The following is a 15,603-nucleotide window of genomic DNA, read 5'->3' on the forward strand; positions in this document are numbered from 1 at the left end:
TAAGGCCTAACCAAACCGAGCGAGGCCGAGCGAGGCCTGCAGTGGAAACGCGCCATAAGTGACACAGCAGAATATTTCCACTGCACTCAAGTATAATCCCCGTTTGTGAACAGGCAAATTAAATGTGCTGACCCCAGAGAGTAATCTGGGAAGTGCATTTTTCTTGGCAGCTGATTCAGGTCATGATTTATGAATGACACCTGTTTGCTCTGCCTTTTTGTATCGAGTAAGTCCACTTTAGCTTTACAAGACTGCACGGCATGAAGTAATGTTTGGTCAAAAGAGCCAGACAACCTTTTTTTCGTCTCTTAACAAGCTGTGTTTCTGAAAGCTCCTAATAGTGGTCCGCTCTGTTATTCCCTGCAGATCCACTTGTGTGTTTTTCATTGGTTCGGAAGGGAGTGGAGAAAGGCGAGTTCTCATGCTCGTGCCAAGTTACCGCCACTAGATACACGCAGGATCACTTGCACAATCTCTAAGGAATATTTATTTGTATTAAATCATCTCTCCAAACAATTAGTGTGGCTTTTACACTCCCACTAGAACAAAATCCTCTTGGAATGAAACACATAGCACCTACAACAGTGTCTACATGTTAATGAGAAACATAATGAAAACATGCAGGATGGGAAAAGCTGATGTTTTTCACTTTAGTGCTGTTAAGCTTAAAGTGAATATCCAACAGCTCTCTTCATACTGTTTTGTTCTCAGATTAAAGTCAGTGTTTTGGTAACTGTGAGAAAAGTCTCCTGTGGGGTTTGATGCTTGTTATGTAACCTCAGCTATTTGTATTGTCTATCCTTTCTTTTTTTACATGCAAGGCAAGGAGAATGCTGTTGATAAAAGGCTGTCGGTTCTTTACCTGATCGGCAGGCGATGTCCACATCTTTTTCAAAGTCAGTCTGTAGATAGAGGACAGTCAAAAGGTCAGTATTGCGAAACATTGAAGCCTTTTATACTGTAAACTGTGTGAATACAAAACATTCATGTGGAAAAGCCAGCCGCAAAATAATGATAGAATATATATTTTGTATTTGTATTTCCCAATGCTTGAGAAAAATGCAAAGCGGTCGTTTTTTCTCCGCATCCTAACAATATATCAATAACACATCTATGGGGGGGGGGGCTACATTAGAGGCTACATTAAAGCTGGATAATAAAAAAACATTAGCTGCATGTTTTTGGTGCTGCTAATGGCTGCATTGAATTAGGGGGCCTTGACACCATTCTGCTATCATGAGAACTATTTCTCTCCGAGGTGCATTAGAATACTAATGGCCGATCATTGCCATGATGTGCCATCGGCATCGTTGTGCTAGATGAAGAGGGCTGGTGTCCCATTTCAAAGGTCAGGCTGGGAACAGTCCTCTATTTCCCTGTGAGAGGAAATGAGAAAGATGCATCGCAAACACGGCCTGTAAGTTCAATCAAATGGAAATCAAGTGTTGGGCTCGGGGCCTAAGAAAACCAAAGGCAGCTGATGCCATTTATCACAGGCCCTGCATGTAATTGCAGCTTTGCAAAAGTGTTGTGTGGAAAATGATAAAGCTATGGAAAACAATTCCTCTTGTTTTAGAGGCTACATTAAAGCTGGATATAATGAACTAAAAACATGCATGAAGAGCACAAGTTAAATTAAGGTCAATGGGGGAAAGGGAGTTCTGGATGTGTATTATAAATAATCAGGGAACATTAGGTCTGTTAAATGACAGAGAGTAAATGTGCCTACCATTATCTGAGCATGCCCGTTAGGGAAGGTTCCTGTTGCATCTCCACTGATTGGGTCTTGGCAGTTTCTGAGCCGACACCTCAACGCATCTTGGACCTAAAGACAGAGCGAATCCGTTTTTCATCATGTCATTAACGCTGTTTATCACATGCTTTAAACAGATAAGCAATTGGAAGTTCATTACTGTTTTGTAAATGGGTCTTCTCTTCTGTCAAGTATGAAAACTATAGTGTATTTCCCAAAATGCAACAACAAACACTTAAATGTATGTCCTGGTTGTGATAACTTCAAAAGAATCATCTCCATTTTAACCTGAATACCAGAGAAAAAAGTGATCATGGGTGAAAGAAACATGACTTCCTCTACCTCTCTCCGTAGGACACAGTGCACCATCACAATGACAAAGCCCTGCAGCGAGTCAAAGACAGCGAAGAGGATCTGAAAGAGGATGGAGCGTTTGTCCGTCATGGCGAGCACTGCAGACATCCAGGTCAGAGCCAGCAGAGGTAGGACGACACAGGAGCTCCACAGGGACGCCCTGAGAGAAGGAAGGGAAGAGAGCGCATTTAAAAGCACGAGTATTGGTATAGATAACACGATAGCATCTGGAGTACAAAGTCCATATCTCCATCAAAGCCTTTTTTACTCTAGGGCTTTAATGTGCATGCTTGTAGTGATGTAAGCTGTACAATAGACATGTAACACCACAAGTTTACAGTAAAACACATCCCTGTACTATAGCTCTGATGTGTTGTAGATGTTAGTGCAACATCAGTTCACGCTGCAGTGGACTGCAAGGTTTAAATTGTAGCGGTGGACACGCTGTACATGCAGAAACTCCCTGTAGCATCGTCTTATTGATTCAGAGACACTGACAGGCACTTACATTGCATTGCTAGCTGTAGTTGCTGATAAAGCAGTTGTTGATACAACACCACATTTGGCACACTTGAGAGTTAATCCTGTATGGGGCTCACTCATCTGTCTGTGGGACATAGAGACAACAGCATGACAAACAACGCTAACAGCCACTATCCCCGACTTTAAAATTCTCCCCCAGCATGTTAGCAACAGCAGACGTAGCCAATGTGTGGGCGATTTAATGATTTTCATCTCGTGGACTGATTCTGCCAAAGAAATAGGAAGCCACGTCCCTCCCGAGAGAGATCTGACCTCTTTATGTTTATGCTTCTACATTTCCTTTCAACAGCACGAAAAGCAGGTCTGAATCTCCATATGTGTGTGAAAGAAATATCAAAGCGTATTTGTATTTTTGCATGATGATAAGAAGAAGAAAACCAGGTACTGACAAGGATTGGCTGTCATACCCTGCTCGATGCTTCAGCTTCTTGTCCAGGATGCCATCCCTGGACACGAGTTTATTAAACACCAAGATACCGATCACCATGTTCACCTGCCAATGATAAAAGGAAACAGGAATATTAGCTTTTATAATGAAACGTTCGCAACAACATTGTTTTAAAACCGATGTTAAATATATCGCTTAATATCCGGGCTTGACATTTTTCGTATGATTTAAGGTCATTATCCCACTGGGCTTTTGATTTTCTCTGCCTGCGCTGAGCTTTGACCTCTAGCTTCTATTGTTTGTTCCTCTCTGTGACATTTCAGCCAAGGGATGAGGCATGCCCTGGATACCCAGCCCAGAACAACAGCCTGAAGAAAAGATCGGCTTGACAAGAAACACTCGTCTTCTCAAAGGCACCTTCCCCTATTATTAGCAGCACCTAGGCAAATATAACACTACCGATTTAGCAGCTGGGTAGACACTTCTTTTAAATATTCCTTTATATCAAATCCCTCTTGAGCTGAGATAAAGACACTATTAAGTATTTATACTAATACATGTGGGGAAGTTCATCTCCATCACCCTTTGTGTCTGTGAGAAATGGTATTGTGATGTTCTAGTATCAATACAGTACATAATTATCACACTGCAGAGGGTCTTTTCTGCGGATTTTACAGAGATTAGCTTATGTTCCTCTGAGGTTCATCACATTTGAAAACGAAAGCACAGAAAGACTGGGCGCCTCCGTGCATTTAAAGCTCAAACTAAGTCGTTTACTCGCTTTTTCAAGAGGAAATCTGAAATATCCTTATTTAAAAATCCCACCACAGTAGAGTGGTTTTACAATGAAATAATAGCACTCAGTATTCAGCGTCCTCTGTCCCTCTGACACAGATTTAGTGATTTGCATAATCACATTCTTGGTGTAATTTTCTCAGTACAACAATGTAAATACAAGATGATTAAAATACCCCAGTATATTAGATTCTGAACAAATCTAATGCATTAATACTTTATAACCTCACAGCGACATGGAGCACCATTATGGTAAATGAAAGGGAATTGCTTGAGCACATTGCCTGATGGGATGCTCATTACTTTGACTTTGAAAGCGGAGTGTGTTCCTCCTCTTAGGCATTTTCAGAGCAACATTTAGTCGTTTTTTAACACAGTGCAAATGTACCACATTGATACTGTAGCATCTACAGGACCGCACATTGATTTGTTTGCGTAAAAATGATGTCTAAGCCACGCAAAGTTTGTGTTTTGGGATATATTTGTTCAGGTGATGCCTCAAACTTTAACTAGTTGTAAATCCCCTATCTATTCATCATTTAAAAGTTAAAACTGGACATAACATACCAGAACAACAGCAGCTGCCGGTCCAACAAAGGCATACAGGAGTCCACCCTCCAAAGACAACCAACAGCTGCAGAGAAAACAGGAACAAAAAAACTGTTAACTCCCTCCAAGGCATCAACATCAGGGCTAATGGTGCACACCAGCATACAATTGTATTCCCCTCAATTGTCAAGGGAGAAGTGCCATATGCTGTAACTCTATTTCCAAAGTTGCACTGGGTAACAAAATGCTAAAGACATGTTAAGCAGTGTTTATGGGTATGGTATCCAGCAGGGATACAAGTCACACAGAACTGGGGTCTTGCTGCGCTATTTTGAAATTTGATTGGGTCGAGGGGACTTTGTTTATGGCCCTGTTTAGATAAGTAAGCCACTGCAGGAGCACTTATTAATGTCCCCTAAGTGTTGATATAAATTAGATTTTAGAAAAGAAACACTTACTATAAAGGTGTCCCATAGCCCTTTGTTTTGGTGAATCCCATTGAAACAGCAACCACTAGAGCTGGTAATCCTTGAAAAGAGAAAACAAGCAATAGTTATTCGAGAAGCATAAGCTCACTTCAATGCAGAAAAAGTCAGACTCTGCCTTCCAGCCATTTTAAAAAGCGCATATTCACTCCATTAGATGCTACAGTATGAGATTATACAATCGTCTGAGACGTATGATGCATTTCGATATTTCAATCAACATGCGGCACAGTATTCCATTAAGTAGCAGAGGAGAACACACTGTACTGTACTGTGCTTCCACAAAATGGCAGCAGAGCATCGAGTCCAGGAAACCACATTGTGACATTTCATCAATTCACTGTAAGAAATGTCCCCGCCTTCCACACATGTTTTATATGGAGGGATTTTGTGTTGCATTATGACTCCTCATTGTGGATTGGTGTAATGGAGTCGGTTCTTCTTACTACTGTGTGCTCAGAATATTAACGCTTTTTCCTCTCGGAGCAGCGCAGGCAGGTGCTATTGATGTAATCAGTTTCCCGGAGGCACGAGGCGAAGACCCTGTGGCCATCCAGTGTCTCTCTGCAGTGCTGAAGAGGTAAAGAGTGCCGAGTGTACACAAGCGTGTCATGAATCATCGTGCTGGCAACAGCCTGGCGGAGACACCGCACTTCAAACCGGCTGAATTAAGAGACAACAGGTACCGCGTGCTGCGTTTCACTTTGTAAATCTGTTCTAAAAAGGTTTATCGTCTTCTATTTGAACACAGAGGCTAATCTGAGGAGGGTTTAAGTCAAAAATAGCATTCATATTAGATAATGCTTTGTTATTGACATACAAAATGATATAGATTGTTTTATTTATCAACAAACTATCTGTCGGGGCGTTTTTAGAAACATCCATGTGATTGTAGAAACAGCCTTTGTCCATTTTTTCTTCTTGCAGCAAGCGGTGGCACTGCAATGACTAAGAGAGCCTTGTTTGTTGCTAGGTAACAAGAAGAATGAGTGTGGGCTCTTTCATAATCAAATAGATTTTTTTTTTTTTAAGGAGAGATTTCTATTAGACTGAAAGAAACAAAACGTTTGGACGAGCATACAGACTGACATTTATCAAATGAAGAAAAACATTAAAATCTTTCAAATGTTGATACCGATGTTGATCTGCCTGTGTTTCTTGACAGACATGTCGCCTTGCAATAGCCTCTTCTTTTGTGACGTAACACTCAAGAGTCAGGAACAGAGCGTGGGAGGCAGGGAAATAAAGTATCTGACATCCACACTGATTAGAATTTGTACGGGTACTAAAACCATTGTGTTGGGTACTAACTATTTAATTTGGGATTCGTAATAATATTACAAATAATTGAATTGGAAAGGATTTCAGAATATGTATAATCATGATAAATCACTCCATTTTACCTTTGCGAGCATTTTCTCTCTCTCTCCTCTCTCTTTCCTACGCCTTTTCTGAGGTTTTACTGTACACACGGTGTGTTCTCCGCTCACACACTCTTTCAACCTGCTCTGCTGGAGCCGAACCGGTCTGTCTTGAGGGCCGGTCCATTTACCGGGCCCTCAGAGAGCTTGACTGGAGCACAAAAGCATCACAACAAAGAGGCCGACAGGAGGGAGATCTGGCTGCCCCACAGAGAGAGGATGGGAACAGCGGACGGAAAAAAAGACACACAGATACTTGGAAAGACACCTTGGCCAGAGACCTTGGGAGGAAACGGCAGCTGCGATGGATGATGGGAGATAATGAAGAGGTTTAGGGAAACACGCTGCTTTCTTACCCCAGCCCAGACACAGAAAGCGCTTGCGGATGAGCCTGGTCCGAACTTTTCCCGTCACTGCCATGTAGGACTGCCAGGCCTCGGTGAGAACCCAGCAGAACGATGCCAGGAAGAAGAAATGCAGGAAGCCTGTTATCATGACGCAGACTCCCTGTCGATACAAAGAGAGAAAGGAGTCAGAGATATACTGTATATTGGCTGCAGTACGTGCAAAACAACTTGGAAAAATGGTGCCCGCATTAATAGGAACTAATGCAGATTCCACAAGATCATATTGATATTTCCTCATATCCCTGCAGCACTGGCAGCATTTCCCTGTCCAGACCATCCACTGGAGTACCTTCCTGTGCAGTGCATGAAACAAAGCATCAGTTTAAACTGCAGCAGCAGAGGTGGCAGCAGTAGTAAAGATCAGACAGAGCCTAGCGTAGCATTCCTTTGCACTCACCCACATTAGTATGCTGGGGATCCCACCTGGAGGCATGTGAGCCAAGGTCAACTGTTTTACACAGAGACAGACACAACACCGCTTAAATGATACAGAATGCACGCGGCGGAGACAGCAGATTCCATTCAGGCTCGACAATGAAGCACCACTTTTCAGCTTCATTAGCTGGTCCATCTCTGTTCTACCGAGAGGCCTCTCCAAATGTGATTGTTTAGAAGAGGATTAGAAATAAAAAAAGGAGGATCTGTAAGAATCGCGTGGTTGCACGCTGACATTTGTTAGAGGAGATTACGCTTTTCCTCCAGTTCTGATTGTCTGCAGTGTGGAGAAGTGGTAATCTGAGCGATGGTGCACAAAGAGGGGAAGATTGAAGTGTATCATCTCGTCCCAGGGCGTCCACACCATACTGCGAGATGTGCCACACACTACCATCCCCACTGAGAAAACCACATTAAATCCATCCATCCCCTGCAGTGTTCACAGGGTTCACACGAGACAGTAATCCTGCATTACCTCATGTGCCAGAAGTGGGGAATTCTGTTTACCTACGTCCATGAGCAATTATGTAACCCTACATATTGATCAAAGTTTAAGTAGGATGCATTCAGGTGTAAGTATGTCCTGCCACCATATGGCCAACGTCTCAGATACTTCTTGTTACCGGCTGGTTTGAAGTTTTTCAGTGGCCAACTTTAAAGAAACCTCTGTATAAAATGAGTGGCCTATAAAACACATTCATCCTACTTACATTGATAAGATACATAACACATACTCTTAGTAGAAATATTTTTATCACAAGACGATATGTCACTTCTTTTGAAAGGAGGCAAATATTCCTGAAAGTCTGCCTTAATAGCATTTTTATTTGAGATGATTCAGGATGCAACCGTATCCCATGCCCATTTGACACAATCCGTTACTCTATATCATCTCAAATATGTTTTAGCAATAATATGACTTGGCTCTGTAGGAACTAAGTGTGCTTGGACAGAAATGGTGACACAAACCTGCCATGGGAATTGCAAAATAAAGGTACATCTTAAAGCTGATGATACGAATTGATGTTTTCTGCCAAGTCATAGTCAGCACTGGCCAAATCTGAAATATAATATACTTTAATATGAGTCGGTTTTGGCAGACATTTACATTTTGTGTGCATAGTGTTATTGGTAACACAAACAGGTAATTTATATACTTATTTATATCACTCAGAAACAATGCTTTAGAGCTGCTGATGTTAAGAGATGAAAATATCTTAACATCAAATCAAAGCATACGAAGCTCCCATTGCACACGACCACCTGCTTTGGTTGAAATCACACAGAAGATCTGTTTTGTACAAAAGCTGTGAATAAGAAATAATATATACCTAGATATCTATATCTAGAATGTTCCTGCCTTTCTGTGCGGAATGATGATTTCAGTGACCTGCATGTGAGTGTACCGCTGTGCAGTATGTGATTATTACTATGGAAACATGCCAAATCAGTGAGGGAAATCTTGTATGAAAGTACAAAAAACCGGATTAAAGGAGACAATAGTGGAAGGGGAAACAGTGTGTGGTCTGCAGCAGCCATACTGCCTGTTCATGCAGAGCTAATTCCAGTGTTGCTGTTGCTCATGTGCTGTCCAAGGTGCTGAAAATAGAGCCTGCCTTGTGTCCTGGAAACAGGTCACATGCAACCGTTGTGTTTCACGGTTCATTTGGATCCCTATAGCACCCAGCTTCATTAGTCCTCCAAAAAAAAACTGCATTTAAAAAACAAGGAAAGGTACATTATGAGGACATTATGACAGACTAGGTTGGACATAAGCAAAAACATAAACAAACCCAGAGCTCATACTGCCCTTTAGAAAGGCAAATGCCTGGAGATGTTGAGCACACAGTGTCAGTATCCATGGAAACAGAGAAACTGACGAAGGGACCACATTGTAACATTGGAGAGCTGATAGACATGGAGGTAAGGGTAGAGGCTGACCGGGTGTACTTTAACACAGTTCAATAATAGAAGTTTAATGTCAGGTCAGATCTAAAGTCATTTCTCACTGTGGACTGAATAAACTCAGACTTAAAGGTGTGGGACGGGCCTCGACACTTTCAAAACTGAACATCTAATTGCTATGAACTGTGTCACACTTTGCTTCCTATTGAGTGAATGGCAGTTCACTGGAATCAAAAAAATAAGGAGCAGTAATATTATTGAAGCAAAACATTGAAAGAAGCAGTTTCAGTTTTGCTCACAGTGAGGCTGAGAGCTCCGTCCCTCCTAATTGGATTGAACTAATGTTGACATGGGGATTAAATTATTTTCCCCAGGCATTATTTATTTGCTAATCCAATTTATCATTCAGTGTGTTCCATCATTTATTGCTGCATTAATTTATCATATAGGAGAACAGTTAACTTTTACATATGACTATTACTGCAATAAGTACTTAAGATGATTGCTTGGGAGACGCTCCTAATGGCACGGTATCTATAGTAGAGGGTTTTTTTTAATCCAATGTTGCTTTTATTTTCCTGAATCCGTGTGGGAGGTGGAGGCTGGTGCTATTTTTGATTGAAGCACTCTCCTTTAAAATTAAGCAACAAGTGCACCAGTGCTTTACAAAGGAGGTGCTTAGGTGGAGGACTACAGACAACAAAGTGGTGGCAGCAAAGTTTGATGTTGAACCACAAAGAAAAACTGAAAAGAATGCAACGATTTTGCCGCTCGAGTCAGAAAATGGCTACTTACTGCTCGATAGATGTACGTCACACCAACCTGGAGTCAGCTTATAATTATGACACATCTACTTCTGCCTACTTTATTTCGATATGTAACACTCTATGAAAACAAAGCATACAGCTATTCTCCTGAACTTTACTGATACAATGTATATATATCTTTTTTTAAACACATTAAAAAAATATTTGTTTTACTTAAACCGATATATTCTCACACTTTAACTTTATCTGCATATTGAAGTATGAATGCTTGTTGTTTGTATGTTGGCTGAATGTTGTACGTCTCATGTTTGTTTTTTGTATTTTTGATGGCACCTTAAAAAGAGGAGTAGCTCTACTCATCTCATTGTACCTGTATAAGGACAATAAAGGATTCTATTTGATTCTATTCTATTTACCAGAGCTTTCCTGCGTTATAAAGCTGCCGCCACACATGTAGTTGCGTGAGCTGCATGTGGATTATGCATGTTACTTTTCACCACCATGCTACTAAAAGTAACTGGAACGTGGGATAGCTTACAGTATATCACTCTCTGCTGCACCTCACTATAAGGGAGGTCAAGCGCTCTGTACTAAAAATAAACTAAAGCTTATATAGGCACACTGCAGTTTGTGTATACAGTACATATCTGGCCTTGAGCTTGTTATGTATCAAATGTCTCATACAAACGTTTAGGAACTGTATTCATCTTCCACTCGTAGCTTCATAAGCCATCTTTACTTTCAATAAAAGATGATACTTTTTTTATATTGTGACACTTCGGGAGGTTCAGATGTCCAAAAACTAGATAATATCACATAATTAGTACAAAGCTTGTTTGAGGAACAACTATGTCAGCTCACTATGCTACTTACTGTATGACCTGCACAAAAGTGAATCTCTCTACAAAGCTAATAATTTGTTAGCTGACCCTGCTTACCTTGACTTTCACCCACCTAATGCATTATAGATTTTTTTCTCATAATAGGGATAGACAATTTATAGGAACATACCCTCCTACAGTACAGCCATACTCCCTAATTCCCCTTTTTGTTTTCTTCCTAAGATGAATAACGACAGAGGACAAGGGAAAAGCAAATACAGGCAAAGGTGACTCACTGACTTTCTGCTCCCAAAGGACACCTCCACACCAAAGAGATGATTTTCTATTAGACGATGAGCTAGTCTGAATCCACAAAACAGTGGAGGCAATTATATGCACTTCTTACAAAAGATGGGGGGAAACAAGTGAGGCAGTGTCAGGCAGCATGGCAATTAAACCCACACAGGAGCCATGTTTCCTCCTCTGGCTGGCCTACCACTCAAACATTGGGTTCTACTGTCTGATCAAACTGATGAAATACTTCACAAATATTATTACAACAGATAAGAGGGACACATTCAAAACAGAACAATGTGAAGAAGTCATTGCCCTGAAAGTTGTATCCTCAGCATCGCAAAGACTGATAAATGCAGCTTTCTAATAGGAAATAAATCAACAACAAAGTATTCTATGTCTCATTTGTAAAGTTAGAACATATAATATAGAGTCCTTTAACTTGATTGTACATCTGCGTAAAAAAGAAACCTGCATTAATGACTTTTTTGTGCCATATCGCAACAAACTACATCTATGAATACAATATTGACATTTAAAAAAAAAGTTATAAGGCTAATGTGTCAAATCCAATGCAAAACATTATTAGAATTGATTTGGAGTTTCTGGCTCCATGATGCATGCGGGTCAAATATTGTATCTGCTTTTAGCTTCATATATGTTGCGTCTGTCATTTAATCTGAGCTTTTGACTTATAACAGCTGCTTCTGATGGGAAGTTGTGTGCTGTAAAACCAAAACAATGTGCTAAAAGATGCTAACATGCTCAATGGAGCTAGGGGGAACTCAGAAAATAACTATTTGTGGGTTCATCACTTAGTACAACCCTTTCATGTTACAGTGTCGTTAGATCCACAAGCTAAAACTAAATATCAAATCAAGTAGAAATATTTATTTACGTGCCATTAATTATCAAAAAATGCTGGCAGATTACAAAGCAGTTAGTTAGTGTTTCGTTAATCCGGCACCCTGTGAATGAGTCAGTTTGTCGAGTCACTCTGGGAGATGCTGAAATGACATCTTTAGTATGTCTTTGGATTTGCTGAAAACCACTTAATCTTTCTGCAGATTTCAGAGACAGATATCCTATTAGCAGCATGCCGCGTGAGTATTCCATGTTAAGTGGTGGTCCTCATAATCAAGACAGGAGATGACTGGAGCCCTGATTAAATCTGACAAGGCTTCAAATCAGCTCAGCTTTAAAAAAAAAAATGCCCCGAAGCTTTGTGCTCGGGTTCTACTGTGTGCCAGAAATGTAAGGGCCAGCAAGGAAACAGATGAACTTGCAAATTATGGAATCTGTTTCTTTGTCATTTCACCAGATTAAAATGCTCTGCACAATATGAGCCAATTCAGTTTCTGATGAATGGTTTCATTATGTCCATAGTTCATCTATAGTGTCACCAGGAATCAGGCGTTGTTTACCAACACATTTACAACCATTTTTCTTTTGGTTAATTTGTTCATAATTAATTGTTTGTTGAAAATAGTCAAATAAAAAAGTAGGGTTCAATATCTGCTCAGAGAATAGCTCACACCTATAAGCACAGGTGCAAGTAGCCATACATCAACAGCTAATGGAAAACCTACACTAACATACATTTTTTGCAAGCATTTAAAAAGATTGTTGGCTCAGTTTACATTGCGCTGCTGATCTCTGCTTAAATCTATGACTTATGCTATGTAAGCTTGCCCAAATACTAAAACATGTTAATGAGCTGAAAAACTGAAGAGAACGGATTAATGAGGAGAAACACTGAGTCGTAATGACAGTGTTCCTTGTTAACCATACGGTCTAAAGGTACAGCGATAATATGGTTACACAATGAAACGGACAGTTTGTCACATTGTAGTTCTGCCAAATGACTGAGAAGGGCATCTGCGTGGGCAGCTTGTAAATCCCAACTGCTGTTTGCCAAACCATCTTTTACATTAGCCACTTGTGTACCGGCCAGTTATTTAGACGATAGAGGAAGTGACACGTATTTATTGGAAGAAGTCCTTCTTTATAACTATTGAAGTTGCCCCTTTGAATACTGCTGACTCGTCCTGAAGTTAAGGTCTAATTGTCAACAGAACACCAAATGGGTAATTTCAGTAATGCACGCCACAAATCCCAATATGAGAGCTTCTTTTATTTTCTACGAAGCTATTTCCGTTGACTCCTTTAAAAGCAAACTCAAAACTCATCTCTTCGCATTTGTCTTCCTTGTCAACTCATTTCCATCACCTAGTTTCCATCTACATTAGCATCACCTCAGTCATACACTTTATCACATGGCAATACTTATGTTGTAGTATAATGTTTTTATAATTTTTATGCTAGGACGTTTGTATTTTGTGTTTGTCTTTGCTTTGTACAGCCCTTTGAGGCATTTCTTGTGATTTGGGGCTATTATACATTTTGATTTGATTTCTTACAGTATAGCCAAGTTTAACGTTTCTTCCCCATTCCAGGTTTATAACTGCAATAAGTCTTATTTTCTTTTATGACCAGTGTCCCATGTCTTCTGGTGTGCATCATGTCGGCCTTGCTGCTCATACACTGTTGAAATAGGCTTATTATTATGCAGTGCTTCACGTTTGAACCACGGCAATGAAACGGGCATGATTTCATCTCAAAGTGATCTGAGCGTCCTCTTTAGTTCATTTTTTTGTTTTCTTTATGGCATCGCATTTTTAATTGCAATTAAAGATCATTATTGTCCCGCCGCCAGCAGATTGGGGTTGTCCCAAGTTTACCAGAGGACAATGTAACACAAATGGTCCTGAGCCAACGCAAAGTGGATCGACATCTTATAGAGGCATTAGAAACACTTAATATTCCATTTGGATGAAAAATGAGAAGCTTGTCCACGAGAGACCCAAAAGAAGATGGTCATTTGCTGGAAATAGGATATAATGTGACTGCTATTTATTTTTTTCACTTTCAATGACAAAGTCAACATTTGTTATACATAAGGACTTATGTTTAAGATTAGGCCTGTAGAGTGAGATTCACTATTGAATCAAATGTTAGCCCTTTTCAAAAAAAGTGTATGCCTCAAATTCACTAGGAAACATGATCTAGTTGCTGCTTTTGTTTATCTTTTGAAATCTTGCTGAGGAACCTGATGATATTGTGCATAATAAACTGTACTATGCATATCTCCAAAGCCATACAAACCTGAAGATTTCAAAGGAATGCACCCAGTGGCCGATACAAAACTCTATTCTCTACTCTATTCAGAGCACAAGGCCACAGTGAAGTGTCTCTTGGATCTGTCCACTGCCACATTATCCCAACTGTATTTAAAAACCTGTAAACCTTCATGCTTTGTAGTTTGTGTTGAACAATCCTTAAATGACACTTACCGCATTGTGCGTCTGCGTTTGTCCCACAAGGATCAGTATGTTGGAGCAGATTATAGAGAGGCAGAAGTTGAGCAGGATGATGGATCGCTCAGAGCGAATATACCTGAAGAAAAGAGAATGATGAAACAAACATGGCCTTATATAAATGAACCAACTTTAAAAACAGAACATGGTTGCAGTGTATGCTCCTATAGTGTAGCAATTACCTCCAGAGCACAATATAGATGACGGTCAACGTGATCAAGGAGAGGCAAGAGAGACCACAGCCAACTATCAATGTCACAGATGGGACCCCTGAGTACTCCATGCTCTGTGGGGGGGGGGGGGGGGGGGGGGGGAGGAGACAGAGCAAGACCAGCAGTCAGTGGGAGGTGGGATGTTGTCAATGCAGGGTGGTAAATATTTATTGTTGCCCGTAGAGGGAACCAATCAAAACAAACCACCACCAATCTAAACAGTCCACTGTGGGCTCCTTAATATACTGTGAGGTTTGAAGTGCATGCGTGGGTTTGAAAGCAGTTCAGTCTATCCACCTACAGTATGTGCAGGATATTATCTCTGTAGCAGAGACACTGGAAACTACCGGCTCAAGTGCATTACAAAATATTGTGTTTCTTTTCCAGGCATATATAAAATCATGTGAGCGGACAATCACAGGCCTGAAGCCAGACACACTGTGAGTGCTTGTATACATTACATACAGTATAGTCATGAGTTAACTGTTAGCACAAAACTGCACTTGTATGGCTAAATGAACGATTGTCATTCTGCTGTTGAATGCTTCAGGCCTGATAGAGAAGAAGGTACTTGATGTCTTTGTGATAGGGCCATTCCTACTGTGTACTAATGCAGAGGCCATGGTGTAAGCACTCTATGCTCTCAATGTTCTCTACTTTATGATCTCAAGATGTTACAGGCCTTTACATTTATCTAATTTCAGCACATGAGCTTAAAACATGCTTTAAAAATACCCCCACATAGGTCAGGTTCCCTGATGTAAACAGAGGGAAAAAAGAGAAACATGTCAAATCTGACAACTTTTATCCCTCCCCCTGACCAAATATGAGCATTTGACTGATGGGTGCACACACCCTCTGGCGTGCACTCGCACACAGAGTTATCTAAATCTATGTGCAAACTACTAACAACCCCCACAATCCCCCTGAATTACTACTTAACAGGATTAGCACACCAAAGATTCAATTTCCATTCTCACACACACACACACACACACACACACACACACACACACACACACACACACACACACACACACACACACACACACACACACACACACACACACACACACACACACACACACACACACACA

General features: G+C 40.6%; 1 protein-coding gene across 3 annotated transcripts in view; it reads right to left on the bottom strand.

Annotated features, from left to right (window-relative positions):
- Window positions 1-15,603, bottom strand: part of adgrb3 (adhesion G protein-coupled receptor B3) — a 117,384-nt gene that overhangs the window by 5,206 nt on the left and 96,575 nt on the right. For 2 of the 3 annotated variants that reach the window (XM_034101259.1, XM_034101257.1), the window contains exons 18-27: window positions 14,477-14,580; window positions 14,271-14,373; window positions 6,645-6,795; window positions 4,841-4,910; window positions 4,401-4,467; window positions 3,058-3,143; window positions 2,616-2,714; window positions 2,096-2,267; window positions 1,730-1,825; window positions 863-902 (exon numbers count right to left, since the gene is read on the bottom strand). In XM_034101259.1, coding sequence (XP_033957150.1) covers window positions 863-902; window positions 1,730-1,825; window positions 2,096-2,267; window positions 2,616-2,714; window positions 3,058-3,143; window positions 4,401-4,467; window positions 4,841-4,910; window positions 6,645-6,795; window positions 14,271-14,373; window positions 14,477-14,580 — 988 coding nt within the window. Of the gene's footprint in view, window positions 1-862; window positions 903-1,729; window positions 1,826-2,095; window positions 2,268-2,615; window positions 2,715-3,039; window positions 3,144-4,400; window positions 4,468-4,840; window positions 4,911-6,644; window positions 6,796-14,270; window positions 14,374-14,476; window positions 14,581-15,603 lie in introns of all 3 variants that reach the window. The other variant, XM_034101256.2, reaches the window with a different exon arrangement.

This window comes from Pseudochaenichthys georgianus, chromosome 15 (assembly GCF_902827115.2).
Source record: "Pseudochaenichthys georgianus chromosome 15, fPseGeo1.2, whole genome shotgun sequence".
Taxonomy (NCBI): domain Eukaryota; kingdom Metazoa; phylum Chordata; class Actinopteri; order Perciformes; family Channichthyidae; genus Pseudochaenichthys; species Pseudochaenichthys georgianus.